At 39.4% G+C, this 20,312-nt stretch overlaps 1 protein-coding gene across 1 annotated transcript in view; it reads right to left on the bottom strand.

Annotated features, from left to right (window-relative positions):
• Positions 1 to 639: 639 nt before the first annotated feature.
• The window catches only part of LOC124290221 (neuronal acetylcholine receptor subunit alpha-2-like), an 80,232-nt gene continuing 60,559 nt past the window's right edge, over positions 640 to 20,312 (bottom strand). Inside the window, exons 6-8 of the mRNA XM_046726935.1 lie at positions 14,454 to 14,540; positions 3,080 to 3,195; positions 640 to 1,162 (exon numbers count right to left, since the gene is read on the bottom strand). Coding sequence (XP_046582891.1) covers positions 725 to 1,162; positions 3,080 to 3,195; positions 14,454 to 14,540 — 641 coding nt within the window. The 3' untranslated portion in view covers positions 640 to 724. The remainder of the gene's footprint in view (positions 1,163 to 3,079; positions 3,196 to 14,453; positions 14,541 to 20,312) is intronic.

Below are 20,312 nucleotides of genomic sequence, written 5' to 3'. Positions count from 1 at the left end.
CAAGACAATCAGGCGAATACTCACAACACAATCTCAACAGTAAACAACGTGAAACAGGTAAAGTTCACTTGACGTAATGTTGCAATGTGCAGCTCTAGATCGGAAATGTTACTCAGCAGTGAGGCGGTCGATGACGTTCATGCAGACCTGACGGCGTAGATGTTTAGGATGATGATGCTGACGTCGATGGGCTGTGATCATGTATGATGTGTAGACAACACGCGCTGTCTGACAGCGAACGTCTCCAGCACATTGATGTTCCTTCAGACATTTAGAAATTGTGTATGATCAACGTGACTGTGGTTTGGGCACATGCCTTCCTGCCTTTAACAAGTTCATTCCAAGCAATCATATCACTTCGCTGTTTTTCGGGTTGAGTTCATATATTACGCTGCTCCACCGAAACACAAGACGTCGTCTCCCTGCGACTGTTATATCGGGCACACTGTGTGTATATGCTAATGTTAAACCTTCGAACTAACGGAAGTAATCCATGTGACTCTCATAATCTTTTATTTCTAAATAAAGGCTTCAGTGTGAATAGCAACCCAACGAAGCTTCATCATGAGATTGTAGTTTTTGTGTATGTGTGCGCTCGTGCGTGCGTGCATATATATTTTTTTTTCACATGTGAATGTGTTTGTTTATGTGTGTCTGTGCTTGTGTGATATTGTGACGGCATTTCTGTGATTTTCAGGTTGTGAGAGAAGTGTGACAATGGGTACTATTTGTTGACATGGCTGAGCGTGATGATAGGCAGAAGGACGCACATGGAGACGACTATTGTAGTTAAGTAGATTATGAAAAATATTCTGTCAAAGACCAGCCCCACTGCCTTCCACTCCTTGCTGATCTTGTCCTTGCGGTCTTTGTCAGCGAGCCGATCCCGGTAGTTGCGCAAGAACTCCATGACTTCCGACAGGTGATAGTCTATAAGGGACAGTTGTTGCACTGACTCGTCATCATTCGAGCACTGTCGTGAATGTAAAAGTAAGTCAGTAGGGACGCTAGGCTCCTTCGAGCCCCAGTTCGTACTGTCACCGTTCACACCTACAAACGGATGAGTGTCCGCCGACTGGAAGCGCCGGGCTTTGGCCGCGTCCAAGTACGGCTGCACTAAATTGTCCATGCATAGAATTCTCCCGAAGAAACTAAAGATAATCTGCAAAAAAAATCGACATAAGAGACATGAGATATGTTGCAGAGTCCATTTGGTTTTTGATCGTCACATTATCTCTTTTTTATATTTTTAGGACTGACTGACTGAGTTTGGTTTTACGCCGCTTTAACCACTAGGCTACCCCACCGCCCTATATTTTTAGGAAAGACAGCAGGATAAATTATCTTAACTTCGTGATAAATAATTACTTGGGCAACGTTATGTCTACATACGCTGAAACATCATCTAATAATATATAATGTCAACGCCAAAGAATACCCCAGTATATAATGTCAGCACCACAGAATACCCAGTATATGATGTCAACGCCACAAATTTCCCAGTATATAATATCAACGCCACGGAATACCCAGTATATAATATCAACGCCGGCGAATACCCAGTATATGATGTCAACGCCACAGAATAATCAGTTTCAGTTATCTGCTCAAAAAGATTCCAGTAGGCGTAAAAAGAATAACGATGGTGAAATGGACCACAGAACAATGATGTCACCAGGTGTTGGTTAAAACGACTCCCCTGTCCTACCATATACTAATACAATTTACAGACAAAAAATACAGTGCCAGGACTTCCTGGAAGTAAGCAAGGTTAACTGCCGTTTTGTTAATTCCAGTAAGTCTATACATTTATACGTGAATCGAGTTTCCTGGGAACTAATAATGTTTATTCTCCTTACTGCGACTGTTTATCTGAATATAAACACTATCTACATTCAATCCATCGTATAAATGAATATATTGTAACTAATCTGGATGTCTTTATGATAGAGATCAGAAGAATTATCGACTAGTTACTGACTTGAGGCCAACAAACGGACAACTCTATTTCATAGCTAACCCGAAGACTAATCTCTCTCTAGGCTAGGGGCCAAACTTAGCTCCATACTGCAAGACAGTGGTTGCACATTATGGGACATATCTATCTGTGTACTTGAGGGCAAATCTATCTGGCTGGAAGCTGGAGGACACCTCTTACAAGTAAAAGGACATATCTGTCTAGTTGAAAGCAGAGGATATATTTATCTACACTCAAGATAAATAGTTTCTTTTCTGGACAAGCATTACGTGCTTATACGATGGCTGAACTTGATACTACAAATTCAAACAGCCAGGGCCCCTGTAGGCTAAATTAGGGGACACTTCTAATGATTCAATTTGGGAAAATTCTAGAAGCCAGTTGATTGCAAACTAGAGCACAATAATGCAGGTAAACGTACAGGTATTTGTTGGTTTTTAAGCAAGGAAGCATCTTTTACCATCTTAAGGTGACCACTAGCCCTTCTCTGTACAATAACCTGTGGATACATCCAAGACCTATCTTGTTCTTACAGACAGTTCCCGGTAAAATATTTAAACCTCGATGCTCTCATACAAACAACCCAACCCCTTTCCACCCACCAAACTACTGATGTATACTGTGTTCTGTCCATAATCTGTCCATAGTCTTGCATGCATCATCAATTTCCTTGGTTGCAGTCTAGACTACATCTAATATTCTTCTTATTGCATACTCTAGTGCTCGCTTATCCATAACACTTACAGTACACATCAAGTACACGTGTCAAGACCAGACTGTATCAGTTTCGTGTACCAATAACACTTACAGTACACATCAAGTACATATATCAGAACACTTACAATTCATTATCACCAACACGTATAAGGAGAATTCACATCAGTTAAAAGTACCGATAACCCCACCAAACCACTTCGGCTATCATGTAACCACTTCAGCTACCACATGTTGCTTCTGTAACACATTAAACAGTTGCGCACCAACTAAATTGGATGCTGATAACTCTCAAAATCCTTTCAGTTTGTATTAACTCCACAAGTCACATTCAAATATGAATTAGTTACAGGGAGAAATGCCCCGGAATATACACCGACAACTTACCGTTCTAAGAATGTCCGGCACCTGTCTGCGAGGCCCGTAGAAAGCCATGTTGACCACGAAGGCGTTAAGGAACGATGATAGAGTGATGAGGATCATGTTTAGACAGTAGTACGTACCTGTGTACAAACAGCATTGTCGGTTAGAACATATACAAGGTCATTCAAACACATGTTCACAAGTTCCATTCCAGATGTATTCAGTCAAGTTAATCAACGAGAAGACATAAAATTTAAGATCGACTGATTGTGATGAGAACATACATCCCTTTACTCATATAATCTACGCATATACAGGTGTATTGAGAATCTACGTATATACAGGTGTATTGAGAATCTACATATATACAGTTGCATTGATAATCTACATATATACAGGTGCATTGATAATCTACATATATACAGGTGTATTGAGAATCTACATATATACAGTTGCATTGATAATCGACATATATACAGGTGCATTGATAATCGACATATATACATGTGCATTGATAATCTACATATATACAGGTGTATTGAGAATCTAAATATATACAGGTGCTTTGAGAATCTACATATATACAGCTGCATTGAGAATCTACATATATACAGGTGTATTGAGAATTTATATATATACAGGTGCATTGAGAATCTACATATATACAGGTGTATTGAGAATCTACATATATACAGGTGTATTGAGAATTTATATATATACAGGTGCATTGAGAATCTACATATATACAGGTGTATTGAGAATTTATATATATACAGCTGCATTGAGAATCTACATATATACAGGTGTATTGAGAATCTACATATATACAGGTGTATTGAGAATCTACATATATACAGGTCCATTGAGAATCTACATATATACAAATGTATTGAGAATCTTCATATATATGCAGGTGTATTGAGAATCTACATACATACAGGTGTATTGGGAAACTACATATACACAGGTGCATTGAGAATCTACATACATGTATAGACAGATGTATTGAGAATCTAACTATTTACTGGTGTGTAAACCCATGCACGCACGGCAGAGCCAGGTTACGACTATCGCAGTGTTGTAAAGGAGAGCTAAAACTACCCGTTCCTGTGATCAGGTGAGCTACACGTGGTTGTAAACGTATTAACATAGGATTCGTAAGTTTATGTTTATATGTTGATATGTTACTACGACTAAACCTGCCCGTTCATGTGATCAGGTGAGCTACGAGTAGTTGTTAACATGCGATTGTTGAGTGGGCAATAGAATATGCTTATGTTATTCAGGTGAGCTACAGCGAGTAACCTCAATCTGGTGAGGACGAGCTACGGAAATGGTGTCTGTGGTCTGTACTAAGTACATACTTAGGCGGCTCTACTATCTACTTTAGCGATATGGTGGCAGGTGCCAAATCCAGCAGAACTAGTAGCTTCGTTTTCCATAATTTTCAACACGAATCGTTTAGCCTTCTTCAGCATTATATATGCCAATGGAACGATATGTTCGATAGAGGACGAATATGACATGGCCCCTCTTTCATTACTAAAAGGATGATTTTAATACTGTCGACATTGCTATAATGTTACGCGTTATGTCATGGCGGACAACCTAATATTCCTCTTGGGGGGGTAATCGGTATCCACACATAGCGCGCAATGACAAACAATGACACGTTATCCTATTACACGAATTTGACCTGAGGAAAAATAGTAGCAAGACACTGAAGCTCACCTTTCTTAGACGTAATAATACGACAGGTGTGAATATAACCCGTCCCATGCTCAAATAAATGTCAAAGGGTGCAATCTATTTTCTATGGTTTCAGAGACTTTACGATATATGTAAGTAATAGTTATATAAAAGGGAAGATACATATATTGGTATTCAATACGTGAATGTTTGGTTTGGTCATATATATGATAAGTATGCACGGAAATCGTAATCCTTTGTCAGAGGAAAAGCCCGTGTGTCACCATTGTTTCACATATAATACCAGGTACCCCTGTTATGATGTGTAGACCGTGTTTTGAATTCCAGCACACTACTCTTCTTGGTATCTCACATTTAAGAAATCAATAATGTGTTACAAAGAGCCAGTACACAACCTATCAGTTAAACAAACCTCAGTTCAGACTCCAGCAGATGTCTGCATATTTAATGATCATGTTATCGCGTGTCTGTGTATCTGAAAGATGTACATTACGGCCACGAGATCAGATACATCAGTGAACAGGTGTCGAGATCCTGTTATCAAAAAATCGTACATCAAGATTTCTCATTACAAAGTGTACACGAAACTACATGCATTCGTTATGAGACAATCTTATCAAATATGCATGCATCTGAAAGCATGCGCATTAAGATCCTATATATATATATGTGTGTGTGTGTGTGTGTGTGTGTGTGTGTGTGTGTGTGTGTGTGTGTGAATCCAGACCATATTATAAAATGAATGTGTGTCTGCACCTAAGGGTCATGTTTAAAACTGTTCCTGTGTATGGAGACGATGTCATCATGCATTCATGCATATTAAGACCATATTTTAGGTTGAAAGGATGGAAAGGTGAATTAGGACATTGTGATGGACATGTGCATACTATGAAGACCATGCTATAGATGAATGTGTATTTGGGAATTAGGGCCACACATACAGGGGGAGGTTGCCTGTGTATCAAACATTGTCATCATGGTGATGCTTGTATACAGTTAAGACTTGCGATTTGCTATAGCTATAGAGCCCCACCCAAGTAGGGTGCCGCACAATCGATCGAAACATGGGGCTTGATACCAGGTGGAGCCTCTATTTTATAAGATAAATCTCAAAAGACATATATGATGTGGGATACTTGATGTTATTAGTTTCAGCTGCAAAACACCGTAATTTGCGCAGTAGGTCAGGTTGTTACTAACACCAACATTCACACAAAAACATAAACACCCGAGAACCAAAGGCACAGTTTAGAACTTTTTGATTCATAAAGAAATGAGAATCATAATATGTGTTCTGGTGCGGTAACTTTCCCTACCCTCTTCTGGAATCTAAACCGTTTGAATGCAAAAGCTGTAGAACATTAACAGTCCAAAATTCATTAGCAGGAGGCTCTACTTAAATAATTCCTGATGTACTTCATAAGAAGAAGTTACTTGTGTGTTCTGTTACATACAATCACGACTCGCTTAGGCGCGGGTAATACATAAACAGTGAAATAACTGGGATTCAAACCCAGCATCACAGGAACCTGGCACACCCAAGGGATGTAACTCTATTGGAAATTGCGGTCGTTTCAGTGACCCTGTCTTCCTATTATGTTTCAGACCTGTTCATATATCGTAATGTAGTAGATATATACATAGTGTCAGTCTGAATACATTGTTGGCTACCATATCAATTACATATACATGTTTTGAATCACAGCCTGTTATTGGGTTTCAAAATAATATATCCAACGCTACCGAGCAGGGTATGATCTGAACGGTTCGAACAGCTAATATTGATAACCACGTTGAAATGTCCGCAGTGACATGGCAGCTAATGATGTTTCACTCAAGCTTAGATTTCCTATTGAACCTGTAATGAAATCTTATAATACCTAGCAATTCGGCCGCAATTATGTCCTGATTATCTGAAAATATTATCTGGTTCTGTAGCTCACCTGAATATTTGTTTTATTTTTACACCCTAATAGATTCAGATATTGAAATACCTGTCTTCGGGTCGTAATAAAAACGATTAACTTCGACACAAAGAAAACTCAGTGATACATGCCTAAATCATTGAATATTGCTCTCGTGATATTTCCAGTATTGATTCCACAGCTGCATGTTAAACACCAGACCTGGATTCCCAGCACTTCCACAGAAGCTATTGATGCGATCATAAGCACGTATTGCAATATTATTACTGTAGTAGCGTTAGATATATAAGATTGGAGTCACCCTCAAAACTGGGTAATGATTCAAATATACAAAACCACTGTGGCGGTCGTGTTCAAATCAGCTAATATACAACCTTGTTCATATTACTTGTGTCAAGTTTCACCTTTATGATTAAAGAGAAGGCAGGACGACAAAAAGAAGGCAGGACGAATGACAAGGCGTGTAACACTGGCTGAAATGACCTCCCACGCATGCTTCCGCTTATCTGGCAACCAGGCCCAATGACAGCACTTAGGATAGGTCCTCCTGTCGTCTTCAAACTATATGACATGTCCTAGTGCTGGCCGACATGCCTTTTATTAATAAAGAGATTTTATTAATATTGCACATCGAGAACTATGAGCACTATAGTGCATGACATTGTCATACGTCAGTACTATATGGCACGGTGTAACAGAGCACAGCATGGCACTGTAAACCAGCGCAGTTAAATACAACGCGGTCTAAAAGCACATCAAGGTGTTGATACAGAATAACTCGATGTAGACTGTCAGCATCCCATGACGTTGCCAATCACCATAGCATGACCTTGACAAATAACATACCTGGTGCTGTAACACCATTACGTTGACAGACAACATGCCATGACAGGGACAGACGATACACCACGACGCTGACACAGAACAACTCCACGATCACATTCAGCTGAACATGACGCCAACAATCAGCTGAACATGACGCCAACAATCAGCTGAACATGACGCCAACAATCAACTAAACATGACGCCAACAATCAGCTGAACATGACGCCAACAATCAGCTGAACATGACGCCAACATTCAACTAAACATGACGCCAACAATCAACTAAACATGACGCCAACAATCAGCTGAACATGACGCCAACAATCAACTAAACATGACGCCAACAATCAACTGAACATGACGCCAACATTCAGCTGAACATGACGCCAACATTCAGCTGAACATGACGCCAACAATCAACTAAACATGACGCCAACAATCAGCTGAACATGACGCCAACAATCAACTAAACATGACGCCAACAATCAACTGAACATGACGCCAACATTCAGCTGAACATGACGCCAACATTCAGCTGAACATGACGCCAACAATCAACTAAACATGACGCCAACAATCAGCTGAACATGACGCCAACAATCAGCTGAACATGACGCCAACAATCAGCTGAACATGACGCCAACAATCAGCTGAACATGACGCCAACAATCAACTAAACATGACGCCAACAATCAGCTGAACATGACGCCAACAATCAGCTGAACATGACGCCAACATTCAGCTGAACATGACGCCAACAATCAACTAAACATGACGCCAACAATCAACTAAACATGACGCCAACAATCAGCTAAACATGACGCCAACAATCAACTAAGCATGACGCCAACACTCAGCTGAACATGACGCCAACAATCAGCTGAACATGACGCCAACATTCAGCTGAACATGACGCCAACAATCAACTAAACATGACACCAACAATCAACTGAACATGACGCCAACAATCAACTGAACATGACGCCAACAATCAACTGAACATGACGCCAACAATCAACTGAGCATGACGCCAACAATCAGCTGAACATGACGCCAACAATCAACTAAACATGACGCCAACAATCAACTGAACATGACGCCAACATTCAGCTGAACATGATGCCAACAATCAACTAAACATGACGCCAACAATCAGCTGAACATGACGCCAACAATCAGCTGAACATGACGCCAACAATCAACTAAACATGACGCCAACAATCAGCTGAACATGACGCCAACAATCAGCTGAACATGACGCCAACATTCAGCTGAACATGACGCCAACAATCAACTAAACATGACGCCAACAATCAGCTGAACATGACGCCAACAATCAACTAAACATGACGCCAACAATCAGCTGAACATGACGCCAACAATCAGCTGAACATGACGCCAACAATCAACTAAACATGACGCCAACAATCAACTAAACATGACGCCAACAATCAGCTGAACATGACGCCAACAATCAACTAAACATGACGCCAACAATCAGCTGAACATGACGCCAACATTCAGCTGAACATGACGCCAACAATCAGCTGAACATGACGCCAACAATCAACTAAACATGACGCCAACATTCAGCTGAACATGACGCCAACAATCAGCTGAACATGACACCATCAATCAGCTTAACATGACGCAGCTGAACACGACGCCAACAATCAGCATAATATGTATGACGTGTTAGCACACCGGACGTTGAGACATCTCAAGCAGTTGACTATCGGACCACCATGACACAGACAAACATCACATGATGTCGTAAATAATTGACAAACAACACCACATTACAGACAACACAGATTGATTTAACTCGAATACACACAGGTGTCGAATGCATCAAATGTAAATCTGGCGGCATTATAATACATGCACTTAGTATCGCTAAAAGGCCAATTTTGATACATTTGAACAACCTAACTCCAAATCCTTTGTTAAACACAATTGCACTTTTATCGGCATTGTCAATATAAAAAGTGACTCATCACTGGAGAAAGCAGTCCACCATGGGGCCCGAGGGAACACTGATATTGTTGACAAAACAGCAAACACTCGGCAAGATGGCGTAGCATGCTGCCATAAGGTCTTCCCAACCTAGAGCAGGGCGCTCTGAAACAATTTCGGACTATTGAATCTGGACCTGGATTAGTTTTGCTGGGAACTTCGAATACACCATACAACGTATACAAAATACAGCATGTGTTGTACAGTATGAACCCACCACTGCAGCTGCCTGTGAGACATATGCAAATTTAATAACCTTGCATAAGTCACTGCCAAGGACTCGGCGATACTTGAGAGAATAGGAGGATATTGGAGGATGTTACTTGTCAAACACCGATAATGTGGTGTACCAGCCTTCATCCCGTGTCACAATGTTCCACCCTGGATGACGGTTTGGTTAATCTCTGTGTATATACAGTCTGAGCTATGTAACCATTTCCTAGCAACTGATCAGCTGCTTGAAAAAGGCTCTATCACCAGTACAAGGAGCTCGACTCGTGATGGTAAAGAAGTCGAAATCCATTTGTCAATCCTGTTTTAGGTTGTCATGTTAATTTCATTTTTTAATTGCACTGCTTCAACGAAGACTTAGATAAAATACTCTTTTGTTAAACCAATATGAAAACATCAAAATGAAACATTTTAGTGGAATGAGTCATAACACATCTTCAAAGCTGTCACGTTTTCAAAAAGCGTTAGCCAATTGTAATCAGCCATATATGAATTAACAATGCATATCAAGACGTTGAGATTCAATATTTGAATCAGTACCGAAGATGGTCTAATATCTGAATAGTAATTAAATTCATACCTTGCTATTTCTGATCTAACATGACAGATATTGATCGCAGGTTATCATCCCCGGATGCTTGTCTCAAGTAATGATAACAGTTATTTAAACCATGTTCTTTCAGTCGGCGCAAGAAGTAACAGGGACCTTTTTTTCAAAAATCATCTCCAGAAGTCATTAGAAGGTCGACGCACATACGATGTTTATACTTCAAAACCACCTTGACCTAAATAACAGCGATAGAAACTTTTCTGCGATCATAACTTGCATTCACAAACACGTACATCTCATGAATTTGTGTTTTACAGTACAACCAGGAATTATTGAGAATATAAAGATTGTATTTTTTAATTTTTCACTCATTACTCACGTATTAAATGTGAATATTAGCAGAACATAACTCCAGATTCAAAGACAGGTGAACAGTTAGTATTTTGTCAAGTCACCATGGGCAGCAATGCAGGCTTCAATGCGGCGCGGCATACTACTGATCAAAGAAGTTAGAAAGTCGTGGTCCATGCTGTCCCAATATCGGACCACCTCTTCTTTCATTTCAGCAATATTTGTCAGATTTTCTTTATTGACACTTTCCTTCATAAGTCCCCAAACATTTTCTATTGGATTTAGGTCAGGGCTATAGCTTGGCCAATCTAATAATGTCATATTTTGGTTCCGAAACCAGGCCTGTGAATGCTTTGAACGATGTTTTGGGTCGTTGTCCTGCTGGAAAATCCCAAACTTCCATAGAACACGTGAGCAGATGGAAGTAAATGTCCCTCGAGAATATCTGTGTAGCGCTCACTGTTCATATTCGCTTCAAATACACGGACGGGCATTGTCCCTAACACAGATATGCCACCCCCGTTAAATTTCGGACTGTACTTTGGGCGCTGATACAAAGGTTTTTCAGTTTGTTTGGTCCAGAATTTCAGTGTATTAGGAAACAGCCACACAGAACTTTCATCTGAGTAAATCACATTGTCCCAGTTTAAATTTCTGTGCTGTAAGCACCAGGTCAACCTTCGCTCCTTTTGTTCAGGTTTCATGATCGGTGATGGAATTCCTCGACTTTTCTGCCAACCCATTGCATGCAGCTCAGTCTCCTTACAGACAGCCACAGTTCCTCTATCAATCATATCCAGCCTTAAGTTTTCTAAACTCCTTCGTTTGTTTTAGAAACAAGAATACCAAGCCGCCTCATGTCACCGACAGTCAATTTTCTGGGCCTACCTGCGCCTCCCTGGTGCTCAATGCCATATCCATTTGCAATATTTTTCAAAACACGATAAACAGAGGACAAAGGGATGCCTGTTCTACTTGAAATCACTTTAGCTGATCTGATGTCCTTGTTAAAATACTCTAAAATCAACTTCCTCTTCTCTAAATCATCCATACTGAGGATCACTGAAAATGTGTCTGCTAGCAAGTAAACAAAGGGGGATAACTCTCCACAAACTAATGAAAAAGGATTAACGGAGTTGTCTCTCTTGAATGAAACCAAACACTTGATAGCTGGTCAAGGTTGTTTATACTAGAAATCCAATTAAACATATTCCTAAAATTCTCAATAATTTCTGGTCATACTATATCTGGTAGTGATGACATGTTGTATTTCCCACAAACGAAAGCATACCTTAACCCCCTGAGGCACACGTCACATAACAAGAGCTAAACACAAATACAACAGACACATTACACCTATGCTGTTCAAGGATTATACTGACATTTCCACTGAAAGAAATCCGACAAATCTTTCTTCGGGAAAGACCGGATCTTGGTTATTTCATATTGTTACACATGCCTACATTTCAAGAGTTATCAGAGCCTGCAGGTCTACAGTTTTATTTACTAGTAGTTGCGTGGTCAAAGGATTAAATTTATACAATTACAAAATCGATCTTGGACGTGGGATATAATGAATTTCCATGAGAGTACATGTGTATGACATTTTACATGTAAATGACCTTGATTGTGACATTGAACTTTTCATCACTGGAATTAACATGTTTCGTCATTATGCCGTGACCTTACTAATTTATCTGTTGAAATATTAATCGATGTAAGCCTCAAGTTCGATACTTTTGTTTACATAAGTAAAACCCCAGACTTACATTTCTCTGTAATTTTCGTTCCAAGCCTATCTCTTCATTACTTTACTTCAATCTTGTTTCCAAGGAAAGGCATAAACAGCTCCAGGGAAAGGTTCTAAATGCCAATAAGACCTTGTCCTTCTCATGGCTGACGTGTGGTGGGGATAACAAAATGATAATAACTTTACAAAATCGAAAAGAACCCGATCGTTAGTTCAGCTGTAACACTGTTAAACCTTCCAACACGGGCAGATGGTTTTCAGTTGGATGCGGAAGAACGTGGTCACCTCGGGTAGAAGAACAACGTCTTCACATGCTGTTGTTTTATCGGTGAGAGTGGATCTAGAATCGTCACAGCGGTAAGTGCGGGCGATGTCTCCTAGTGTATGTGGTCACGTCGGTTATACATTCCAATTCTCAATAATTAAAATTAAAAAAGCAACCACATATCCTCACTCTGTATACACTGATAGTCATTTTTGATACATTGACTGGAGTGGTAAAACAAACATTCCAATTATGGCAGTAGAGTGTTCATTGACCCATACACATGAATAGGAAAACAGTCTCCTAACTGAGCATTTGCCATTGTAAAGATCATCTGTAATAGATATATATCGCTAATGTCCACGGTCTATTTATAACGTCGGCCCTCATAGACTAATGGTGTTCACCTTCACTACTAATAAAAAATGCTTCTTTTTTATTGTTTAATCAGGTACCGGAGACCTGTGGTGCTGGCGAAGTTATTAATAATTCACCAATTTTCAATAACAGTTCTCAATTGAACTGAATGGGCAATACAAAATGATCAAATTCAAGGATAATGGAAGCCTATCCTTAGAGAGATCCTTCATAAACAATTAAGTCACAATACCATCGCTGTAGCATGTTGTGTGCGCAGAGATTCATCACAAAGGGCCAAGCCTGTGTAATGAAATTGCCATATGCAGATGATGATAGACCACGGGGTGACTAGGCAAACATGTGGAGATGACGGCATTTCGGAAAAAATGAAACCGTTTACCATCACAATACAAAGCGGAACAGGTGAATTGTGTAACCATATACACATAGTAGATGGCGACTTTTCGTGAAATATGAAACTATTAACCATCGCAATACAAAGCGGAACAGGTGAATAGTGTAACCATATAGTAGATGGCGACTTTTTCGTGAAATATGAAACTATTAACCATCGCAACACGGTACAGGTGAATTGTGTAACCATATACACATAGTCGATGGCGACTTTTCGTGAAATATGAAACTATTACCCATCACAATACATAGAGGATTCGCCCTCGTTTGGGAAATACCAATATTTAGGCACTCGTGTCGTAAACATAGTATGACATGGGCACTCATATAATATTCTGTTTATTACCGAAGTCGTCAAATTGAGGAAAATAACCCAAATATACTTTCAAACATAGGCTGTCTACCCGCCGTCGCCGCATGTAGAACGCAACGTCACAGAAGACACGTGACGTCATAGCATTGTTCATGACGTCACGCCACCATGACTAAGTGATATGTTACCCTAGGGCATCGTATGAAAAATATGAACCCCGATATGTTCGCCCTGGTAGGTAATAAAGAGCGATACAGGTGAATTGTGTAACCATATACACACAGTAGATGGCGACTTTTTCGTGAAATATGAATTTTCAAACTATTTACCATCACAATACAAAGCGGTATAGGTGAACAGTAACCATATACACAACACAAAGAAGGTGGCGACTTTTTCGTGAAATATGAAATAGAATTTGTACTGTTTACTCACACAATGAGTTAACACAGGTGTGTTGTGTGACAATACACATACTAGTATGCAAATAGTGACATTTTCCAGGAAATAAGAAATGTTGACTGGATAGGTGTGCTGTGAAACTATACACAAATATGCAGTTGAAACTGTTGACGCAGGACAGGAAGTGTTGTTGACGCAGGACAGGAAGTGTTGTTGACGCAGGACAGGAAGTGTTGTTAACTTTACACACATGCAGTTGACGAGAAAGATAAAATTGTTGACTCACCTAGGAGGGGCACAGAGGCAGCAGCAGGGGGCAAGCTGGATTCCATCAGAAGGAGCAGCAGGAAAAATGCCACAAAGATATTGATTCCTGTCGAGAAAAATGGATTTGTATCAGAATAATTTTGACCTAGTCGATGAAGCAATGTCCGGCTAATTGTACACTGACACCCCGGGACGACGCATGGCCCAGCGCTGTTCCACAATAATAACATTATGCAAGTCAGAGTAAAGACCCCTTGCACCAGTCAATTACTTCAACTCGTAGATTAATGGTCTGCAGGACACAGTCACAAGACAATGGTACAGATAAAGAGCGCCCACACAGGCGCCCGCGTTACAAGATGTTGGTAGACATTCAAAAAAACTCAATTCACAAACCGATAGGGTACTTCACAAACCGATAGGGTACTTCACAAACCGATAGGGTACTTCACAAACCGATAGGGTACAGGGTACTTCACAAACCGATAGGGTACTTCACAAACCGATAGGGTAGATGACAACTTTAGCTACTGTTCAGTAATACATAACAGTATTTCAGGTACAGAACCAGATGTTTCACAATACAAGTGTAAGTAATTGAACAGAGTTGCCGCTTTTTAACCATTGGCAACGTATAGAGACATTGCTTCACAATCACTTTACAAATAGTGAATAAAATAGGAACATGAAATATTCATGGTGGAATATGATAGGAAAAGAATAGGTTTTCGTGATATGTTGACATAGTCGATATAAAGGGTATATAATGGGAATAAATTGATACAGATATAGCGGAAATAAAGTTTGAAATATGTGTTGATGGTAGCTAGGATATGGGGAAAAGAAATGTTAAAGTGTTTTAGGGTCTATCAAGGAGAATGTATTGATCGTGCTAGTACATGGAGACACAGAGTGTTAGAGTGGGAACATGGTGATGGAGGGGTATTGGAGATTTACAGGGTGTGGAATATATGAATACTTGTAAATGGGAGACATAGAGGGTTGTAGAGGCGAATATCTTCATAGCGCTCAAATTGGGGACACGGTAAAAGTGAAAATATTAAAATTCATTATAAAGGGGAGAGATGCAAGACTACGGTTGAGATCATGTTAATGATACGGTATGGGCCAAGATAGTGGGGGTAGATAGTGATGATACAAGTAAATGGGTGGAATAGTGGGATATATACGTGGGTATATATTCATAGTTCAAACATATGGGCAACATGAAAGGTTAGTACTACAAAATGAAAAATAGAGGGTTAACATGTTAATTTTCAGGTATAGGCTATTGAAGGGGTTATAGAGGGAAATATAGTACAAGTAAACGTGAGACAAAAGTTGACATTGGAATATATTCATAATACTGGAAAATAGACGACATAAAGGGTTATAGTGGGAAGTACACTGACAGAAATGAGATGGATGGAGGGTATGTTGGTCATTGCGGGTACAAGGTGCTATGGAGGGGAATATATTGGTATCCTTTATATCCCATCACATTGGAGACCGAGGGGTACAGACACGAAGTTATTGCTAGTTATAGTAAATATTAGTTATAAAAGATTGGAAAATGGGGTATGGTGATAGGACTACAACAATACAAGATATAGAGGTTTATAGTGGGTAACAACTAACGGTAGAGTAGGGGAGAGTCATATAGAGAGGAACAGTACAAGAAGTAGAATACACGAGTAACTGGGATGAAAGTGGCAAGATATGTATGTCCTGTGTTTATTTTAGTGATATATTACATAAATATATAATAATATATACCATCCTCCTTTCAATAGTGTCTCGACTCTATTATCATTCCGATTCGAATGACACGATATTCTAAATTCAGTTACATTTATAGTTTCAAGACTCTCTACTGAGGCTGTAAGAATAATTCCCCCAATCAAAAGTGAGATTGACATTCTGATTTGGTTGCTGATTTTAGCTGTGAGCATTACTTTCTGGTGAGGCTGTGGAATATAGTTTCTTTACTGGAAAGTGAGACTGTCTTTAGGAAAATAGTTTCGTGATTAATTTTGACTGTGAGACTTTCTGATGAGGATGTGTTAAAGAGTTTCCTGATTCGAAAGCAAGACTCACTATTGTAAACCAGTTTCCTGATTCGACTAAGAATGACTTTCTGATGAGGATGTGGAAAATAGTTTCCTCATGTCTTGATGCGATTATGTGGATATTTTCCCGATGCGATTGTGGCGATGGGTTTGAGGAACCCCGCTGCTAGCATCCACGTTAAGGTCCTGTGTATTTCTATAAGAGACAATTAGTGGGTGTTTATGCCGTGTCGGAGAGATGTGTACCTCATAACTCCTGCAAGCTATCGCGTTTAGCTGTCTCCAACTCCAATAGACAGAGAAGCCGCTTACCGGCCATATCTTCCACACTAATTCATTATTTAGCGTTTGCCTGTGCAATCTTATCACTAGCTTAAAACGTGCTTGTTTTAATCGGGGTTGGATGACGACATATGATTTATTTATAGCCGAACTCAACAGATAGGTTTAACATGACCGGGCAGCAGTAGCTTGCTGCAATACTGCAGACGACTAGATGAAAGACGGAACAAGCTGCCTCCATCTCCGCGACTGGATGAGCTGCTATAGATGCTAGCCCTCTTCACGTTCGCGTCTCTATTTCGGGCGGCAAACTGTAGGGGTGCCTAGACTAATCAAGCATTGCTAACTCGCATCAGCTATCTTAGTGCCTGTCGGGAGAGGGAGTCCAGCTCCACTTCTTGGATATGTCAATGATAATAATATCCACATGGACCTAAATACTTCATACTCCAGTTTACATGTCTCCAAACCGTTCGTCCTTCGTGTAGTACCTCCGAATGGTCAGTATGATTCAAATGGAGAGCTACGTCTCAAAGTTGTGCGAGTTATCGTTCTTTGTAGACAATAACAATGTCGTCCCAGCAGCGTCCAGCAATTACCATGTGAAGGTCGCCCGCGTTTGGGCACTGCCTACACTGTAAATCATTGATGAAGACACTAGGACAACACGCATGTCAGATTTAGGCTTCAGTTCACCAGCAAACGAGTTTTCCTAAAGGGCCACGGGCTTAGACAGATGTGACGCCGGGAACATGCATATAGAAATAGCCGACCGTTTCAGGAACACTTGTATTTTTATCCTTCGCAAAAACACAGATAGAAAATACTGCTTCTCACTGACAATGTCCTGTAGAAAAGCTAATCTGTATTAAATGATTTGTTTTGTCTAAAACTACAAGGCCGAAGTGCTGAACGTAAGACAATATGGGGTATCTTTAGATAGGTTTTGTTCGTAATGTCCTTAAGCGTTTTTTAAGTCGTTGGTCTGCTGCCACGCCAACCCAAAGATCCGCAGATGCAGAATACAGTTAAACAGGTTTTCTTTTCTTCCTGTCGTGTCTGCTAACTAAATTTAGTAATAAAAAAGCCTTCAAAATAAGTCAATAGGGGACCATAAGTAAGGCTTGGACTTGTCATTCCGATAGCACTTCTTCTTTCGCTTCGTTTCTTCTGTATTTCACCAGACCGACAATTCAATTAGGAGAACATTTCAGAAACATGTTCTTTATCTTTATCTTTTTATTTTTACCATCCAAACGAAATTCGTAAACCGAGTTTAAAAAAATATGTACCAATTTTAAACGACATGGAATCTCATTGATATTCTTTGCCATACATTTCTGAAAACCGTCCTATACGCGGAAATATTTAGGTCGACATCTTACTCCAGAGTAACTGTATCCATCTCAGTGGCTATCTGAATTAACCTGTACAAACACTGCAATTAAATCATTTTATTTGGTTTTTGGGAAAATATATTGATACCGCAATGTTTGAAAACTTTACACAAGTTTGTTTTCTTATTTATTTGCTGTTATCTAGGCAAGGATGGAAGTATTCTGTTGATCCTTTTGATCATTGATACTGCTTCTGTAATTTACGGGTTAAGTCACAGTATCTGTTTTGTTTTTGTTTTTTTGTTTTTGTTTTTTTGCTCAATTGTATCTTTTTGAAACTTTCACTTTTTCTTTGCTTAACATCTTATCGTAATGACTTAATGTAGATTATTGGTGAATTATGTTTATGTCATTTCCTGAATACCCACAGCAATGAGTACATGATTCGTCTTACAGCTGTTACATTGTAAAGGGGAAAGAGCAGCAATACCCACCACAAGTCCAAACTCTAAACATGTCATTATTCTTTACGTATTCTCGACACCCACAAAACATATGAGCCCTCAAAATTTAACCTCTGAAATGAGTTTTTCAGATACTGTTTGATCACTGTATTTTCAATTCATTAAATCAGTTATTCATTGTGTGAATGGCTTTTTAAACTGTTTACTGTGTGGTTCTACAATAACAGTAAACAATAACCTTTTCAGAACGACATGTTGACAGAGTCAACATTCCAAAATCGGTTAGAATATAATTTCTGAATTAAGTTTGAAAAATTAAAACGATTTGAATGTGTAACTGGATTTTCTGTTCCATCACTTCATTGTCAGGTTCGTTTACATGCTGACGTATTGTGGGGGTTCTGCTGTGAGACGTCTAGGATCAAGGGTTAAGAAAAGTGACCATAACTCTGACTGCTGCCGGGAATTTAGTACAGACCATGCTGATCTTTTGTCGCGAACACCTAGTGTTAGGGCTGCGCAATATAACCGGTTTACCGGTATTTACCGGTTCAAACATGAAAACGATACGTATTGCGATACGCTGATCGAAAACCGGTATTTTGACATGCAATCGGAAAACTTCGTAACACTCGAAAATGTTCGGATATTTCCGTTTTTTATTTCCTTGTTTCATTTGTGCCAAACATTTTTTACAATTTTATTTTGTCATGATTAAAAGTTTTTATTAAAGCCTAATCAAGCATTGTGATTTTGTTGTGTTTTTGCTTTATAAATCAAGCATTAACTCAACTATAAGTAGTTTTTTGTTAAAAAATAACTTCTTGCAATATATTGCAATACATATCGCAATACATGCTTTCGTATCGCAATATATCGCAACATGAAAATTCCCTGCTATACCCACCCCTACATGGTGTTATCATTAATCTTCAACAATCCATTCAACTAGTTTTAACTCTTATGTTACCTTTTACGCCAAATATAATCTGTTTCAGACTGATTTTTCTCTGGAGAAGAAGTCCTTCATATTCTAAGAAACCTTTTGGTAGTCACCGTGATTATTGGATAGATAACTCGATACTATTTCAAGCTTTATAGTAACAATCTTTCAAGGCTTCTTTAGCCAGGTTTGTCATGCAATACTAAGCATTAATAACATTAGCCATAAAGAACGCATGTGAGGTCACGCGGCTAATGTACAGCATATTTTGATGCTTTGAGATGCGTGTTTCATAACCGGTAACCTTATTAATCTAATTATGTAATAAAAGTTTATGTATGAATAAAAACAAATTCCAGGAGTAAACCACTTGCACGTGTGTATATCATCAGTATTATATTTGATTCATATACACGTTGTACGGCTCATCAAAGCACTTTTACTTCGTCATCAACTTGTTGGTTCAATAACAAATTGAATCCAAGTAGGTGCAGCTGCATGAACGTGTATATCTGTAGAAGGGAGTGTCACAATAGGACCTTTGGGGCTTGTACAGTAGGGGGTGGGGAGGGTGAGTCGATGTGGGGATGTGCTGGTGTGCGTGAATGCTTAGATGCCCATCATGTGATGCTCTGGGGTGAGGGGATTTCAAAGACTGGATATTTCGGTCACGCAATGCATTTCAGTGAAGAGAAGAACTGTTCCAATTTGTTTCACAACATATTTCTCCGGACATCCAACATGTCCAATAAACAACATGAGGAAGGGTTATCCAACATCACC

This window comes from Haliotis rubra, unplaced genomic scaffold (assembly GCF_003918875.1).
Source record: "Haliotis rubra isolate DU_JTF1 unplaced genomic scaffold, ASM391887v1 Scf46, whole genome shotgun sequence".
In the NCBI taxonomy this organism is placed as follows: Eukaryota; Metazoa; Mollusca; class Gastropoda; order Lepetellida; family Haliotidae; genus Haliotis; species Haliotis rubra.
The sequence above is the reverse complement of the archived record's forward strand: the minus strand, read 5'-3'. Positions and strand labels throughout refer to the sequence as shown.